General features: G+C 54.1%; 1 protein-coding gene across 1 annotated transcript; it reads right to left on the reverse strand.

Annotated features, from left to right (window-relative positions):
* Positions 1–6,596: 6,596 nt before the first annotated feature.
* Positions 6,597–9,455, reverse strand: AP4.3A (protein kinase family protein). Its single transcript, XM_008779861.6, has one exon. The coding sequence runs from the start codon at positions 9,198–9,200 to the stop codon at positions 6,786–6,788; it is 2,415 nt and encodes an 804-aa protein (XP_008778083.4). The 5' UTR covers positions 9,201–9,455; the 3' UTR covers positions 6,597–6,785.
* Positions 9,456–17,206: the final 7,751 nt, after the last annotated feature.

Raw genomic sequence — 17,206 nt, forward strand, 5'->3', positions numbered from 1 at the left:
CAAACTAAAAACTCCTCAATCAGTCGAGAGTGAACCAACATGAGCGAGTCATATTAAATTACTTGATCTAATTGGTGTCTAGAAAAGCATGAAAGATGGTTACTTAAGTAGGACCTTACTCTCTGAGTAAGGGGAGCCTCCCACCTGCTTACCTGGCCAATTGTTCGATTACCTCTTATGAAGAGCTCAAGGTTGCAAACACTAAGACATGATTACACAATATTAAGTCCATAGGTCTTCCACCGTAGTAGAGCTGCTAAGGTCTTTCCGGTGTTGATTTGTCTCGGCTGGACACAGTGGACAAGTTACATCGGGGGACTAGACCTCTGTATAGACATGAGATGTTGTAGGGTAAAGCTGGGGTTGGGTACCAATAACTGTTAGGTGAGGACCCAATGGCGACTTTATTTCTACGGTTATACGGTGGGCCTGACTTAACTAAAGAATGGGACCAATAACTGTTAGGTGAGGTCTTCATAACTTAGAGACCAAGTAGCACTGCAATATGCTTAAGAAGCATTGTACAAGAGTTGTACACTCATCCTTTTATATGTCACCAATAACTGTTAGGTGAGGTGGCATGTAAATCGGTGGGACCGCAGTACATACTAGAAACCCTAGTCGCGTAGGGTTTTCGTTTCTCCACCAGGGAAGTGTGAGGGATTCAAGAAAATAGTGGGAGGTACATTTGTTCTAAAAGATCCTAGAACAAACTAAGATTAAGTATAAAGTCTAACTAGAATCTTTACTCTCTACAGATCATAATGTCAGCTTCTAACCCTTTGACCCGTATCCTGGAGACCAACCGACTGACCGGACCAAATTACAAAGACTGGCTTAGGAACCTCAAAATCGTTCTGAATTGTGAGAAACTAGGCTATATACTCGAAAGAGATATCCCCAGACTACCAGCACGTCCTACTGATGATCAGCGTGAGATGCATCAAAAGTGAACGGATGATGACATTAAGGTCAAGTACTACATCATGGCATCCATGTCCAATGAACTCCAATGCCAGCATGAGAATATGAAGATTGCTAGGGAGATATTGGCACACCTGCAAGAGTTGTATGGTGAGCAGAGTCGCACAGCTCGTTTCGAAGTGTTCAAAAGGCTCTTCAAAGCGGAGATGCGCGAGGGGCAGTCTGTCCATGATCACGGTCTGACTATGATCAAGGACCTAGAGGAGCTTGAGAAGCTCGGTATGAACATGCACAAGAAATTGCAAATAGATCTGATCCTACAATCCCTTCCTGATTCATTTGGGCAGTTTATAGTAAACTACCACATTAATAAGATTGAATGCACTAAGACTGAATTGTTAAATATGTTGATAACAACTGAGGAAGCCTTGAAAGGTTCAAGAGGCACTGTCTTTGCTGCTGAGTTGACTTCTGGTTCCCAGAGAAAGTCTACTTGGAAGAAAAAGAAGCCAGCAAAGAAGCAGAAGAAAGACAAGAAGCCAAAGAAGGAAGTTCAAAAGAAAAAGACTAATGATAAAGGAAAATATTTCCACTGCAATGTCGACAGCCATTGGAAGAGGAACTGCCCTTCGTATCTCGAGAGCCTGAAGAACAAAAAGGTAGACACACCTTCAGAAGGTATGTTAGACTTGCTCGTAATTGAAACTAATCTTACGATTTCTTCTACTTCTAGTTGGGTTATAGATTCTGGTTCTAGTGCTCATTTGTGCACTACTATGCAAGGTCTAAAGGAAAGTAGAAGGCTGACGGAAGGTGCGGTAACCCTTCGGGTTGGCAACGGGGCAAAAGTTGCTGCTGTGGCTGTGGGCATCAATTCTCTGCAATTACCGTCTGGTATTAGTTTATTACTTAGAGACTGTTATTATGTACCTGCTGCTAGCAGAAATTTGAATTTTGTTTCGTGTCTAGCACAGGATGGTCATGTTTTTACATTTGACAAAGACTGCTGGCCTTTTCTTCTAGGAAACCCCAACCTTAGCAGCAGCGGCCGACCTCTTTTTTATTTTTCTGCTCTAACGAATCAGCATGAGGTCGGTCTTCATGGCGGCTGATGAGAGCACAAAAGTGCGACCTACATGTCACTAAAATTAGTGTTATTGCTAACCGATAATGATAAATTCACTGGATTAATATTACATTTTTTGTTTGGCACAGGTTATCATTTAAATACGTATTTGGCACAGATTGGGATGATTCATGACCCCAAGCCTGATCACGCTGGAGCATAATTGAACCTAGTCAAAGCACATTTGCACCCGAGCAGCACATGTCTGCACGTCATAGTCTAGAGTGCATTAGAATTCAAAATAAAGGAAGATAATGAGTGGCTAGGAAAGTATTCTGAGTATTAGCTACATACTTCATCTTCAACCGTTCAAGCTCCCAGATCAACGACCAGGCATCCCGTGCTCCTAGAATTTTTCCAACCTTAGCATCAGCCGTCCACGAATCACGCCATCATCGCCTCCTCACAGCATCCCGAAATCCCAACCATCCGTGCCTTCCTTCCTTGCACCCACGATCAGCCCCTCCTCCGCATTCATCTCCCTCCCAGCAAGGCAGATCCCAGCCATCCGTGCCAGCCACCGTGCCAGCAGCGCCCGCATCCCCAGCTCCTTCCAATCCCGCGATCCGTCCGCACCTCCAGCCGTGGCATCCGTCCTAGATCCCAGGCGCCCATCAAGCCGTGATCGGCTCCTCGGGCTTCAGCCCCTCCTCCGCGCTCATCATCCACAGATCCACCTCTCAGAATCCCAGCGACCACATTCTTCACGCGGCGGAAATTCCAGCCATCCGCGCCTTCCGCATCAGGCGTCCGGCGATCTCGCGTCCGTGGCCAAAGAGGGAAGTCGTCCGAAGCAATCCTCCCACCATTTCATCCTCCTTCCCAGCATCCCGGATGACCCTTGATTCCTCCCCAAATTTCAAGTGACCCTGCGGCTATAAGAGGAGAAAGAGGAAGAGCAGGGGGGTGTGCTCGGTGGAGGCCAAGAAACAAAGGAGGGAGGAGAGGTTCCCGGTTTGGTTTGGAAGAGAGGGCTTGGTTCGGTGGGGAGAGAAGAAGAAACAGAGCATTGCTCTATTCTTGGAAAGAAGAGAGAAAAAAAAATTCTATGTTGAAGTTCCACCGTGGGAGAGAGAGGGAGAAGAAAAGTGATTTGTTTTTCTTTCTTTTTTTCAAGAACAGAGCAATGCTCTGTTTCTTCTTCTCTCCCCACCGAACTGAGCCCTCTCTTCCAAACCAAACCAGGAACCTCTCCTCCCTCCTCTGTTTCTTGGCCTCCACCGAGCACACCCCCCCTACTCTTCCTCCTTCTCCTCTTATAGCCGTGGGGTCACTTGAAATTTGGGAAGGAATCACGGGTCATCCGGGATGCTGGAAAGGAGGAGAAAATGGTGGGAGGATTTCTCCGGACGACTTCCCTCTTTGGCCACGGACGCGAGATCGCCGGACGCCTGATGCGGAAGGCGCGGATGGCTGGGATTTCCTTCGTATGAAGAATGTGGTCGCTGGGATTCCGGAAGGTGGATCCGTGGATGATGAGCGCGGAGGAGGGGCTGAAGCCGGAGGAGCCGATCATGGCTTGATGGGCGCCTAGGATCTGGGATGGATGCCACAGCTGGAGGTGCGGACGGATTGCGGGATTGGAAGGAGCTGGGGATGCGGGCGCTGCTGGCATGGTGGCTGGCACGGATGGCTGGGATCCGCCTTGCTGGGAGGGAGATGAATGCGGAGGAGGGGCTGATCGTGGGTGCAAGGAAGGAAGGCACGGATGGTTGGGATTTTGGGATGCTGTGAGGAGGCGATGATGGCGTGATCCGTGGACGGCTGATGCTAAGGTTGGAAAAATTCTGGAAGCACGGGATGCCTGGTCGTTGATCTGGGAGCTTGAACGGTTAAAGATGAAGTATGTAGCTAATACTTAGAATACTTCCCTAGCCACACATTATCTTCCTTTATTTTGAATTCTAATGCACTCTAGACTGTGACGTGCAGATATGTGCTGCTCGGGTGCAAATGTGCTTTGACTAGGTTCAATTATGCTCCAGCATGATCAGGCTTGGGGTCATGAATCATCCCAATATGTGCCAAATACGTATTTAAATGATAACCTGTGCCAAACAAAAAATGTAATATTAATCTAGTGAATTTATCATTATCGGTTAGCAATAACACTAATTTTAGTGATATGTAGATCGCACTTTTGTGGCGAACACTGCAAAACTAAGGACATGATCAAAAAGGAATGCAAAATGGCGGGAAGATAAAGGAAGAGTTCAAGAGGAGCTTACCTAGGGGGTTGGCCGGGCTCAGACCGATATTAATCAGTCTCCTTGGATAACAACTCCTATAGGGCGAAAATCTCGGATCGAGATTTTAGAAGCCAATCCAAGGCCCTTTGATCATCACTAGGCAACCTCGGGGACCGACTCAAGTTGGTTCAAGGCACCCTTTACATGGTCTCGAACCCCTGCAGCTGCTCGGAGGGAACAAACAATTGGGTCGGGATGAGGCTATAGGCCCTCATCAGCTTTACAAAAATAGGGTGGAGAGGTAGTCTCAGCTCAGCCTGCAGAGTCTCCTCATACAGGCCGAGCCGAGAAGGAGCAGATTGGATAACCTAGTCACTGGGACTAGCGAGCTCGAAGATGAACTCGGGAGGAATAAAATGCTGGGCTTGGACAACGTCCATCTTCTCTTGAGTGAAGACGAACGCCTCGCAGCTCGGACCCGATTTGACCTCAAACTCAGCCGACGATGACAGCTACCGAGTCTGGAGAGAATGGTTCGGTGACCGACCTCCCTTCGAGCTGTTAACCACATTATCACTCGAGGTAGGAGAAATAAATAAGAAGCTAAAGAAAAAGATGCAAAAGAAGATAGGGCAACGATGGAGAAGACAAGGAGAAGGGATGAGCAACCAAAGGCAGAAACCCATCGAAAAATGGAGGAGCACAGTGGAAGTTGGTGCCAGAGAAATGAAGATTCACAGGAGCACAACCAGGAGGCCTCGACACTTATGCACACGGGCAAAATAGTGGATGAAGCAAGCAATGTAAGTTGAAAGGCAGAGCCACCCTTATATAGAGGTGTAGACGGCCTTGATCAAAGCGCCGATTTGGCTACTCAAGTAGATCAAGCCACATGCCGGCTTGGGACACAGTGTGGTGAATCTCCAGGATTGTTGCAGTAATGTCAGCTCGATAAAAACCGTCCAATGATGATGCCTTGGGACAACCTGGGTACGGCGATGCTTCGAGAAGACAGATCGACACATTTATTGCTCGTGATGAAAGTCTCACCCTTGATCGAAGATCAACTTGATTTTCGTCGCCCAAACTGAAATACAGTTTGGCCTTAGAAGTAGGGGGTAAGTAACGGAAAAAATATTGAACACCTCGATCTTAGGCCAAATCAACATAAGCCGAGAAGAACAACTTTGGCCCCAACCGAGCTGCCAACCAACCAAGATGAGTGACTTCGGTTCCAACCGAGGAGGAGCCATCAACCGAGGAGAACAATCAACATGTGTCGGCATGGTCTGATAGACCTAACAGTCGACAGCTCTGGCAACCCTAATTTGTGTCAGCACCATGGTCTGTGGCTACCAGCGCTACCTGCCACCCACACAGACTGGCTTCCATGCCGTGGCCGTACTACCGGCCGTTACCTGGCCATTGTTACATACCACATCAGGTCAGATAACGATAAAATGAGCTCCCCTATGTAAAGATGTAGGCCAAGGACCTTAGGTAAGCAACATATAATATATACAATATCATTCACACAATCACTCTGTGCTGAAACCCTCTTTCTTCTATGATGTTGCCTCGTTGTTCCAACTTAAGCATCGGAAAGTCTTTAGCAAGTGGGCTTTTTGCAAGCCATCTTCCTAGAAGCCCAACACCCGATGCATCAATCGGCCTGCTCCGCTCGCCTCCAACCGACCTCAAGAATGACCGAGCTACTCTCCCACCTCGGTCCGATTCGACGGTAATTAGTCTCAAAGATGTTTTGAGCCGGAAAACATCACCATAGCAGCGAAAGCCTCCAGAAACTTCAACTCAGATTTCTTTGGTAGCATCTCACATTAATCATTATGACCAAAATCTCAGGAGAATCCTATTTTTCTAACATTAATCTAGTGGGTTTGGTTGCCTGCTGAAAGGAACATGCAACGATCAGCACCTTTTCTTTTGTGATCTAATCTGTCCTCTCGCTAATGATATTGCAACTCCTGACTTTTAATATTCTGATTTTTCAAGAATGTCAAAGTTCAATGCCATCATCTTTTTTTTTTTTCCCCGGGGGTGGTGAGGGGGGTGGGGGGGGGGACCAAATTGTCAAAAAAGAACTTACATTTATAGCCAGTCAGAACGCAATTGTAGGTAAAAGTCATAATCCCGAATCTGTCTTTTTTGACATATCGACTTTTCGTTTTCTTACATTTATGGATAAAGATCATGGAAGCATTCTAAAACTTATATTTGACGGTATGTATTTCTTTCCAAGGATCCTACCTTGAGTGTTTCATCTAGAAACAAATTTAAAAGCACAAAAGAAAAACTGAGGGTGAAGAGGTTCGAAACGCTTGGACCAGATCAAAGAATTATGACAACCTAGAGTCGAGATTATCGTACTGTCAAGCAAATACATTTCACGCACCAAAGCTCTGTTTACACCAAAAGAAAAAAAAAAGGAGAGAAAAAGGCAGAAAAATCCACAACAAACTGAAAAATTCAAGACCCCTGCTTCACAAGAGAATCACGAACACATCAAAATTTAGTTCTTCAAGACCTCAATGTATGCCAAGAGCTTGGATTCTCTTAATCAAGGACAGAGAAGCAGCATTCCTCCCTTCCCAATCTTCCCTCCCTTCTTTCTTGTGGCCCAACATCTTTAGTAGCTCATCTTTGCCGTCTAATATGCTGACAATCTGCTTCATGCTTGGCCTCGATTCAGGATTTGAGCGGGTGCAAGCCATTCCCAGCTTCACCAGCCTCATCATCTCCCTAGGGTCGAGCGTCCCGTCCAATCTCCGGTCCGCCAGCGCTTCTAGAGGCCTCTTTCGTGCTTCGAAACTCCTCACCTTATTCACCAGCAGAACCTCGGGCAGCCGGAAGTCGACTGCCATCATCCCACTCACAACTTCCAAAACCACCACGCCGAAGCTGTACACGTCCGCCATCGTCGTCGGCTCCCCTGACTCCATGTACTCGGGGGACATGTACCCGAAGATCCCGCGAGCGGAAGAAGACGAGCTCGAAACATGGTGGCCGTACGTATTCCGAGTAAGGAACTCCGCGAGGGCGAAGCACCCGAGCCGGGGATTCATGTCCTGGTCCAGAAAGATGGCGGACGACGTTATGTTGCGGTGGATCACCTGCTCGTCCCATTCCTCATGCAAGTAAAGGATGGCCGAGGCGAGGGACTTGACGATGTTGTAGCGGTGGTGCCACGCCAGGACCGAGTTGTGGTGGAAGAGGTAGTGACTGAGGAGGCTGCTGGAGGAGTAGTCGTAGACGACGAGCATCTCCCCTTGCTCGGTGCACCAGCCGCGGAGCTGGACGAGGTGGCGGTGGCGGAGCCTCGCGAGGTTGTGGAGCTCGTTCGAGAACCGGGCGCGCAGGGCGGGGCATGTCTTCATTCCGAGCCTCTTCACCAGGACATGGAAGCGGTTCTCCAGGTAGCCCTGGTAACCGGTGCCGAAGTCGAGCTCGGCGACCATCTGGGACTCGGAGAAATTGCTGGTGATGGCGACGATTTCCTTGTAGGAGATCTCCCGGGGCGTGTCGACGTCGAGGAACGAATTCGAGCAACGTCGGCCCTCGCTGCTTCCTGCGGAGCCACCGCCATTGTCGGCGGTGTAGAACATGGTAGTGCCGGCGGCGGTGAGGTAGTTGGAGTTGGTGTTTGTTGTAGCGGTGGTGGTGGAGGAGGAGGAAAGGGAGATGTACTGGGGATGGGATTGGAAAGATGGGAGGGCCGGCAATTCGCCGGAGGAGCCGGTAGAGAGGGTCTCCATCACCCATTTCATCGTCGGCCGGCCTTGGGGGTCGTGGAGAGAGCAGAGGAGGCCGAGGTGGATTAGCCGCTTCATTTCTGCGAGCGAGTAGGAACCGTCCGGCAACCTACCATCCCCGGCGTTCAAGAAATCCCCCTCGTCCGACAGGCGTCGCACCCAATCCAGCATGAAAATCTGTTCATCAGGGTAGGTTAGGTCGACGGCGCGCCGCCCGGTCGCCACCTCCAGCACGACAATCCCGAAGCTGAACACGTCGGACTTGGCCGTCGCCATGACGCGTTTCTGGAAGCTCTCCGGGGGTAGGTAGCCAATCGTGCCTCCAATCCGGCTCGTATCGGTCAACCGGAATTGGTACTTGTTCACCGACACCGACCGCATCGAGACCTCCAGCTGCTCGTTGGTGTGCTCGAGCCACCGGGCCAGGCCGAAGTCCCCGAGCCGGGCGTTGTACTCGGAATCAAGCATCACGTTGCTGGTCTTGACATCGCGGTGGATGATCTGGGTGTCGAGCTGCTCGTGGAGGTAGAAGAGAGCGGCCGCGAGGCCCGACACGATCCGCCGCCGGCGGTCCCACCCGAGCTGCGGCCCTGCGGAGGCGGGAGCGAAGAGGAGGCGGTCGAGGCTAAGGTTGGGCATGTAGTCGTAGACGAGGAGGAGCTGCTCGTCGTGGACGCACCAGCCGCGGAGGCGGACGAGGTTGCGGTGGCGGAGATGCGCGACCGCCACCAGCTCGGCAGCGAACGCCTTCTCGAATCGGTCGCCGCGGCTGGCGACGCACTTGACCGCGACCACAGTGCCGTCGCTCGGGAGGACAGCGCGGTACACGCGGCCGAAACCGCCGCTGCCGAGGACCTCCTTGTCGCTGAATCCGTTCGAGCCGATATAGAGCTCGGCGTAGCTGAAAATTCGGGGACCGCCGCTGCCGACCTTCTTGTAGGGGAATTCGGGTATGCCGGGGGTGTCCTGGAAGCTGGAGGAATCGCCATAGAGGTCGTGGTCGTCGTCGGGGAAGCATCGGCAGAAGCCGAGCCACCGCCGCTGGCAGAACCACTGGAGGGAGCGGCGAGCGAGGGCGGAAATTCTCTGGCCTATGCTTCGGACCGAGTAGTGCTCGGAGAATTGGGGCGGAGAAGGTTCGATCTCATCGGCGTCGGCCGGTAACATGAAGCAGAGGCGGTTCAGCGCCATCACGCGTGCATGCCTCTTCCCCAAGCTCTTTATCTTGACTTATGGAGAGAGAAAAAGGTAGGTGTAAATTTATATATAAAAGCACTGGGGGGAGATAAAGGGGTGGGAACTTGGGGAGGAGGAGCTCGGGGTCGTTTGGTATTCCATCCAATTTCCGAAACCTCGTGGTTGACTTGTGTGGCAGCGGCGGGCCAAAGAAAGAATAAAGGATTAACAAAGTTCCTCTGGAGGGTCCGGCGTTGGTCATTTTGGTTCCCCGTTGGATCGCCAGTGCGACTGTGGGAAAAGAGAGGGAGATGGTTGCGTTGACGTCAGAGATGAGGATGGGCGGTGGGCCGGGTGGCTAAGAGCACCGTGGCGGGCTCCTGTGCTGGGCCTGGAGTTGGGTCTGAATCCATGTCACCGGTAGAGGCTGAACATGTGAATTAGATAGAAGAATGCGAAGGCAAATGTGAAAGGAAATGTGAAAAGAGAAGGAGGTCATCAGCAGAGCGGGCTCAAGCCTTAGGCGACTGAGACAGTCGCCTAAGGCCCCCGGCCCAAGGAAGGCCCCGCTCTGCTAGACTGCCACCGCTGAACAGCTCTTTTCTTCTTCTTTTTTTTTTTCCCGAAAGCTACGAGTGCAGGACAGTGAGCTATGCCGCTACAGTGTATCCTGACGGCTTTGGGTGGGTGACCGAGGTGACTGAGGTAACAGGGTTACAGGCGGCAACAGACATTTTCTCTCCCCCTTCTCTCGCCCCTTCTCTTCGACTCTGGCAGTGTTTTTTTTGCTGAACCTTCTCGGCTTCTTCCGTGACAGTTTTCCTCTCCAGTCTCCCCAGCTTCTTTAGTTCTTCGGCCCTTCCCACTTCCCAGTTTTCCTTCTTGGCTCGACCGTCGATGGCTTGAGGTGAGGGCCGCCCCTGCTTTGGAGTCCGAATCTCCTCTCCAGCTCTCCTCAACTCCTCCAACCGCCGGGCTCCGGCCTCTCGCGGCTTTGACCACCAGGCTCCAACCTCTGCGGCTCTGACTGCCGGGCTTCGTCAATGGTCTACCATCCACGGTCCACCATCCTCCAACTCCAAAAAGGCAAGAACCCGGTAGGCGACCTATCGGCCGCCACCGTCCTTTTGGTTCTGCCGAGAGCCAACTGCCGATTATCGTTCTGGACCTTGACAGCGGCGGGCGGCCACCTGGCCCACCTCCTGCTCGACCGGATGGTCCGGACCATAGTCCACAAGTAATTACCTCCAACTGTCCAACATTAATCCTTGGAGTGGAGGCTTGGTCCGCTTGGAGCTTGGTCCGCTTATTGTCTCTTTTTTGATCTCTAATCTTGTTCTAGTTTTTTTTTTTTGTTGTTGTGTGTGTGTGATTGATTAACTTTTTTCTCTTTTTTTCTATATTATATTGTGTACTGGTACCTAACAATTTCCTTTGAGAGCTGAGCTGGGTAATATACAAGTAAGCAAGGGTCATCAGAACATATAAAGTCTAGTAAGATCAGTGGGAGAAAAGATTTTTTTTTTAAAAAAAAGACCTAATTAACTCAACTATCAAAAAGGATGCAACAAAAGGAAACCAATAGAAATATAGTGTAACCATCTTTTTCTTCATAAATCATCATTTACTTCTTGTTGCTAAAATATCAAGGTGAGTTTACTATCATCTAAGGCAAGAACCCGATAGGCGACCTACCGGCCGCCGCCGTCCTTCTGGTTCTGCCGAGTGCCAACTGCTGATTGTCGTCTTGGACCTTGACAGCGGCGGGCGGCCTCCTGGCCCACCTCCTGCTCGACCAGACGGTCCGGACCATAGTCCACAGGTAATTACCTCCAACTGTCCAACATTAATCCTTGGAGTGGAGGCTTGGTCCGCTTATTATCTCTTTTTTGATCTCTAATCTTGTTCTAGTTTTTTTTTTTTTGTGTGTGTGTGATTGATTAACTTTTTCTCTTTTTTTCTGTATTATATTGTGTACTGGTACCTAACTGTTACGGGGGAACTTAGCCACCATGCCCCACGTGACCAGCACGCGCGCCCAGGAAGACTACGGCTGCCCCTTGATCCAGCAATCCGACCCCGAGTCGGTTGCCCCTTGATCCAGCAATCCGACCCCGAGTCGGCTGCCCCTTGATCCAGCAATCCGACCTCGGGTCGGATATCTTCGGCTCCGCAGTCCGACCCCGAGTCGGTTGCCCCTTGGTCCAGCAATCCGACCCCGAGTCGGTTGCCCCTTGATCCAGCAATCCGACCTCGGGTCGGCAATCTCTTGACAACAACAGACTGTTCTCCTGAGGCACGCCGCGGCCCCCTGCTCCACTACTCCCTGCAACGGCCGAATCCGGCGCTGCCCCACGATCCCCTGTAACAACTGTACGAAGCGGAGCTCCACTACGCCCTGCCATGACCGTACCCGGCGCTGCCCCACGACGCCCGGTAACGGCCATGTCAGTGGCAACCCCATCGTGCCACACGATGACCAATCCCCAAAAAAACCCCCCAGCCTGATATATATGGGGCTGGGGAGGAAGGGGGAGGGTGAGCAAGATTCTCCATAGCATCATCTTACCTGCTACCTCTCCTTCTCCTTCGATTCCCTCTAACTTGATCGTCGGAGGGCCCCCACTACCCCAGTGGTGGTGCGAGGTTTGCTTGCAGGTTTCCCGGCGGAAGGTGGAGCGCAACCAAAGCAATTCAAAGGGAACCCCGTTCACACCGCTGTGCCAATCGTTCTCGGTTTGGACCCCCAGCAACAGTTGGCGCTAGAGGAAGGGACCGGATCTCAGAGCGATCGTAATGGCACGGCGAGGTGGTCGTGGAGCTTCCAATGCTTCCGGTCGCGGGGCCTCTCGCGCCACTGGCCGGGAGGCCGCTGCATCTCCAACACGCTCTCAGCAACACTCCACCGCCCCACCGCCCATTCAGATGGTCGAAGCCGCCCAGTTCGACCAGCTAACCCAGCAGGTTCGCACCCTCGCGGAGGCGGTGCAGAATCTGCAGGGTGCGATGTCCCGGGCGCCGCAGCGGGCTCAGGAGCCGCTGCTGCCTGAGCGTTCGCCTGTCCTCCTCAACCCGCGCTCCTTCCTCTCCCATGGGGAGGAGCGCCGGCGCGAGGAGGATTCTCGAGCACGCTCCATTCTGCCGGGACCTTCCCACCGGAGCTGCGCGGGGTACGAGAGGCGGGCCCGGGCGCGTTCCCAGACCCCCCAGTCCTCGAGGAACCCGCGCTCCAGTCGGTCCCCCTCTCGCCGCTCCTTGTCTCCCACCCACCGGTCGCGCTCCCTGGACCGGCGGGTGGACGATCTCCACCGACAACTCCAGGTCCTGAAGGGCCATTCCAAAGATCCCTTCGCCGACTTAGAGATCTCCTCCCAGCCGGCGCTCGCCTCGAGGATCCTGCGGACCCCGAATCCGCCGGGGTTCAAAATGCCGGCGATCGAGCCCTATGACGGGGCGGCCGATCCGCGGGATCACGTCGAGAGTTTCAGGACCCTTATGCTCCTCCACGGAGCATCAGATCCCCTTCTCTGCAAGGCTTTCCCGGCAACCCTCCGTGGCCCGGCGAGGGCATGGTTCGCCGGGCTGGAGGCTGACTCAATCCGGTCCTTCGACCAGTTCACTCGCCTCTTCATCACTCATTTCGCCGTCAGTAGCCGGCGGCGACTGGTCTCCGACTCCCTCTTTGATGTCCGGCAAAACGAGGGAGAAAGCCTGCGGGATTATCTTACCCGCTTCAACAGGGCTACGCTGGAGGTCCGGAACCTGAGTCAGGAGGTAGCACTTTCAGCCCTGAAGCGTGGCTTCCGGAAGGGCAGACTCACCTTCTCCCTGGACAAACGCCTGCCGCGGAGCTTCCCAGAGCTGTTGTCCCGGGCGAACCAGTATGCGGACGCCGAGGAGGCGGCCGCCCACCGGAGCAAGGAGGCCGCCGAGATCCCTCAAAAGCTTGGGAAGAAAAGGCGGAAAGAGGCACGCCAGAGGAGGAGCCCGACGCCTCAGCGTCGGCGCAGAAGCCCGTCGCCGGCGAAGAACCACGGCGCCCCACGCCCTCGTTCTCCGCCCCGGCGTTTTCACCGGTACACCCCTCTCCTAACCCCCCGGGCCCAGATCCTTATGGAGATCAAGGGGCGGGAGGACCTCCCGGCCCCGAGACAGATGCGGAGGATCCCTGGGAAGAGGCCCTCCCGGGCGTACTGTGAGTACCACCGAGACCACGGCCACGACACGGAGGACTGCTTCCAGCTTCGGGACGAGATCGAGGCTCTCATCCGCCGGGGGCGTCTCGGTCGATATGTGAGCGACCGACGTCCCCCCGCAGACCCGCGTCCGGCCAACCCGGCCCCTCCGGAGCCTCGAGAGCAGAATCGACCCGTTGCGGGCGTGATCCACACTATCACTGGGGGCTGCCCCCGGCCCGTGAGGAACTCAGGGGGCTCGACGGAAGCGTCAGGGGCGGCCGTCGCAAAGAGGTAGAGGGTCGGCAATGTAATCACCTTTTGTGATGAGGATGTAAAGGGGGTTCAGACCCCCCACGATGACGCCATGGTGATCTCCCTCACTATGGCAAACTATGATGTAAGGCGTGTTCTTGTGGATAGTGGAAGCTCAGCTGATATCTTGTTTTACGAGGCCTTCCAAAAGATGGGCTTGTCCAGACAATTGTTGCACAAAATATCCACCCCCCTCATAGGATTCACCGGTGACGCTGTCCCGGCAGAAGGTGTCGTTGAGCTGCCTGTGACTGCGGGCGTCGCACCCGCAGAAGCCACGGTGCGACTCGGATTCTTGGTCGTCCGTGTTCCCTCGGCCTACAACGCTATCCTCGGACGACCCGGACTGAACGCCCTTCGCGCGGTGGTCTCTACGTACCACTTGCTCATGCGGTTCCCCACGGCGGTCGGGATCGGGGAGGTCCGAGGCGACCAACCGACCGCACGGCAATGTTTCCTAGCGACCCTCAAAGGGAAGAAGCCCGCAGAAGCCCTAAGCGTCGAGTCCCTTGATGCCAGAGACGAGGTGGCCTTGCGGCAAGGGGAGCCGGCCGAGGGTGTGGTCGAAGTTCCCCTCGAGGAAGGCCGCCGGGACCGGGTGGTCCGGGTCGGCGCCAATCTCGACCCGGGAGCTCGGGCCTGGTTGGTGGAATTCCTCCGAGCCAATGCCGATGTATTTGCCTGGTCGGCGGCCGATGTACCTGGGATCGACCCGGAGGTCATTTCTCACGCCCTCAATGTCGACCCGACCCACCGGCCAGTGAAGCAGAAGAAGAGACACTGTGCCCCGGATCGGATCCGGGTGGTCGACCAGGAGGTAGACAAACTCTTGGAGGCAGGATTCATAAGGGAGGTGAGTTATCCCGAGTGGCTGGCAAATGTTGTACTTGTCCGGAAGGCGAGCGGGAAGTGGAGGATGTGCGTCGACTATACCGACCTGAACAAGGCGTGCCCTAAGGATAGCTTCCCGCTTCCGCGGATAGACCAACTGGTCGACGCGACTTCCGGATATCAGCTGCTGTCTTTCATGGACGCCTTCTCCGGTTACAACCAGATAATGATGGCCCCACAGGACGAGGAGAAAACTGCCTTTATAACGGACCGGGGGCTGTACTGCTACAAGGTAATGCCCTTCGGTCTGAAGAACGCTGGCGCCACTTACCAGCGCCTCGTCAACAAAATCTTCAAAGAGCAAATCGGCCGGAACATGGAGGTATACGTGGACGATATGCTGGTGAAGAGCCACCAGGCAGACCAGCACATCGTGGATCTGGAGGAGACTTTCACCACCTTACGGAAGTTTCGCATGAAGCTGAACCCAGCGAAGTGCGCCTTTGGCGCTTCGGCCGGGAGGTTCCTTGGTTTCATTGTCAACCAACGGGGTATCGAAGCCAACCCGGACAAAATCAAGGCCATCCAAGGTATGTCCCCTCCGACCAAAGTAAAGAAAGTTCAGGAGCTCGCTGGAAGGGTCGCCGCGCTCGGACGATTTGTGGCAAAATCGGCCGAACGCTGCCAACCATTCTTCAAGGTATTAAAACGCCCAAAAGACTTCCTCTGGATGGCCGAATGTCAAGCAGCATTCGACCAGCTCAAGGAATACCTGGCGTCTCCTCCCCTACTGTCCAAGCCGCAAGAAGGGGATATGCTCTACCTCTATCTGGCGGTCTCTCCAACCGCGGTCAGTGCGGTGCTGGTTCGGGAAGAGGCAAAGCTCCAGAAGCCTGTGTACTACATCAGCCGGGTCCTACGGGACGCCGAGATGCGGTATACGAAGGCCGAAAAGATCGCCTTCGCGCTGCTAACCGCGACCAGGAGGCTCCGCCCCTATTTCCAGGCCCATTCTGTCACCCTCTTAACTGATCAACCGTTACGACAGATCCTCAGCAACCCTGAGAATGCGGGACGGCTGGTGAAGTGGGCAGTAGAACTCGGTGAGTTCGACATCCGCTACCAGCCTCGACCCGCCATCAAGGCCCAAGTGCTCGCGGACTTCCTCGCTGAGTGCACGGTGCAGGAGGCGGAACCTAGACCGCCGGAAACGCCCAGCCTCGACCTCCCGACCTGGACGCTTCACATCGATGGGTCGTCGAACCCCGAGGGTGGAGGGGCCGGGCTGGTCCTTACCAGTCCTGATGGAGTGATAGCCGAGTATGCCTTGAGGTTTGGATTTCCAGTTACCAACAACGAGGCGGAATACGAGGCCCTAGTCGCCGGACTCAAACTCACCGGGGAGCTCGGCATCCGGCGTTTGAAGGTCTTCACCGACTCCCAGCTGGTGGTCGGGCAGGTCCGTGGGGAGTTCGAGGCCCGGAGCCCGACCATGCAGAACTACGTCCGGAAGGTGCAAGCACTCATTCCCGACCTCGGCAGTGTCGACATCCAGCAAGTCCCTAGAAGTGAAAATGCCAGGGCCGACAGGTTGTCCCGCTTGGTGGGCGCAGAGGCGCACAACTTGTCGAGGGCAATCTACCTGGAGACCCTGGATGCCCCGAGCATCGGCGAGGCTGGAGCGGTGATGGCGATTGATCCGGAGCCGTCTTGGATGGACCCGCTCGTCGCCTACCTCGCCGAAGGGATCCTCCCTAAAGACGAAGATCAAGCTCGACGACTCGTCAAGAAGTCCGCCCACTACGTACTCTATGAAGGGAGGCTGTATCGGACCTCGTTTACCGCCCCCTATTAAGGTGCCTCCGCCCCTCGGAGGCGGCCTACGTCCTCGGCGAAGTCCATGAGGGCGTCTGCGGATCGCACTCGGGGGCTAGGTCCTTGGCGCACAAGATCATGAGGCAAGGCTATTATTGGCCTACCTTGTTGGAGGACTCAAAGGATCACGTACGGAAATGCGACGCCTGCCAGCGCCACGCCAACGTCCAGAGAGTCCCTTCTGTCCCCTTGGCACCAATCACCGCACCCTGGCCCTTCGCACAGTGGGGAATGGATATCCTCGGACCATTCCCCGTCGCTTCCGCCCAGCGAAAATTCTTGATTGTTGCAATCGACTACTTCACCAAGTGGGTGGAGGTAGAGCCGCTGGCCACTATCACGGAGGCGCAAGTCCGGAAGTTCGTGAAGAAAAACATCATTGTCCGATTTGGGGTACCCCGGGTCCTCATCTCGGATAATGGTCGACAGTTCGACAACAAGCATTTTCGTGACTTCTGCGAGGAATTCGGGATCGAGCATCGGTTCACATCTGTGTCACATCCCCAAACCAACGGTGAGGCCGAGGTGACAAACCGGACAATCCTCCAAGGAATTAAGGCGCGAATTGGTCGGACGGGGCAAGCTTGGGTCGAAGAACTCGAGAACGTCCTTTGGGCGTATCGGACCACGCATCGGACCCCTACCGGGGAGACGCCTTTCAGCCTAACCTATGGCACGGAAGCGGTTGTCCCCGTGGAGCTCGGACTCCCCTCGCCCCGGGTGGCTACGCACCGACCCGAGGCCAATTCGGAGCAACTCCGAGGAAACTTGGACCTCTTGGAAGAAGCGAGGGAAATGGCGCAGGTTCGGATGGCGATGTATCAG

The sequence above is a fragment of the Phoenix dactylifera genome, chromosome 4, assembly GCF_051530095.1.
Source record: "Phoenix dactylifera cultivar Ajwa chromosome 4, Ajwa_hap1_PhDact_Kaust_v1.1, whole genome shotgun sequence".
NCBI classification, from domain to species: Eukaryota; Viridiplantae; Streptophyta; class Magnoliopsida; order Arecales; family Arecaceae; genus Phoenix; species Phoenix dactylifera.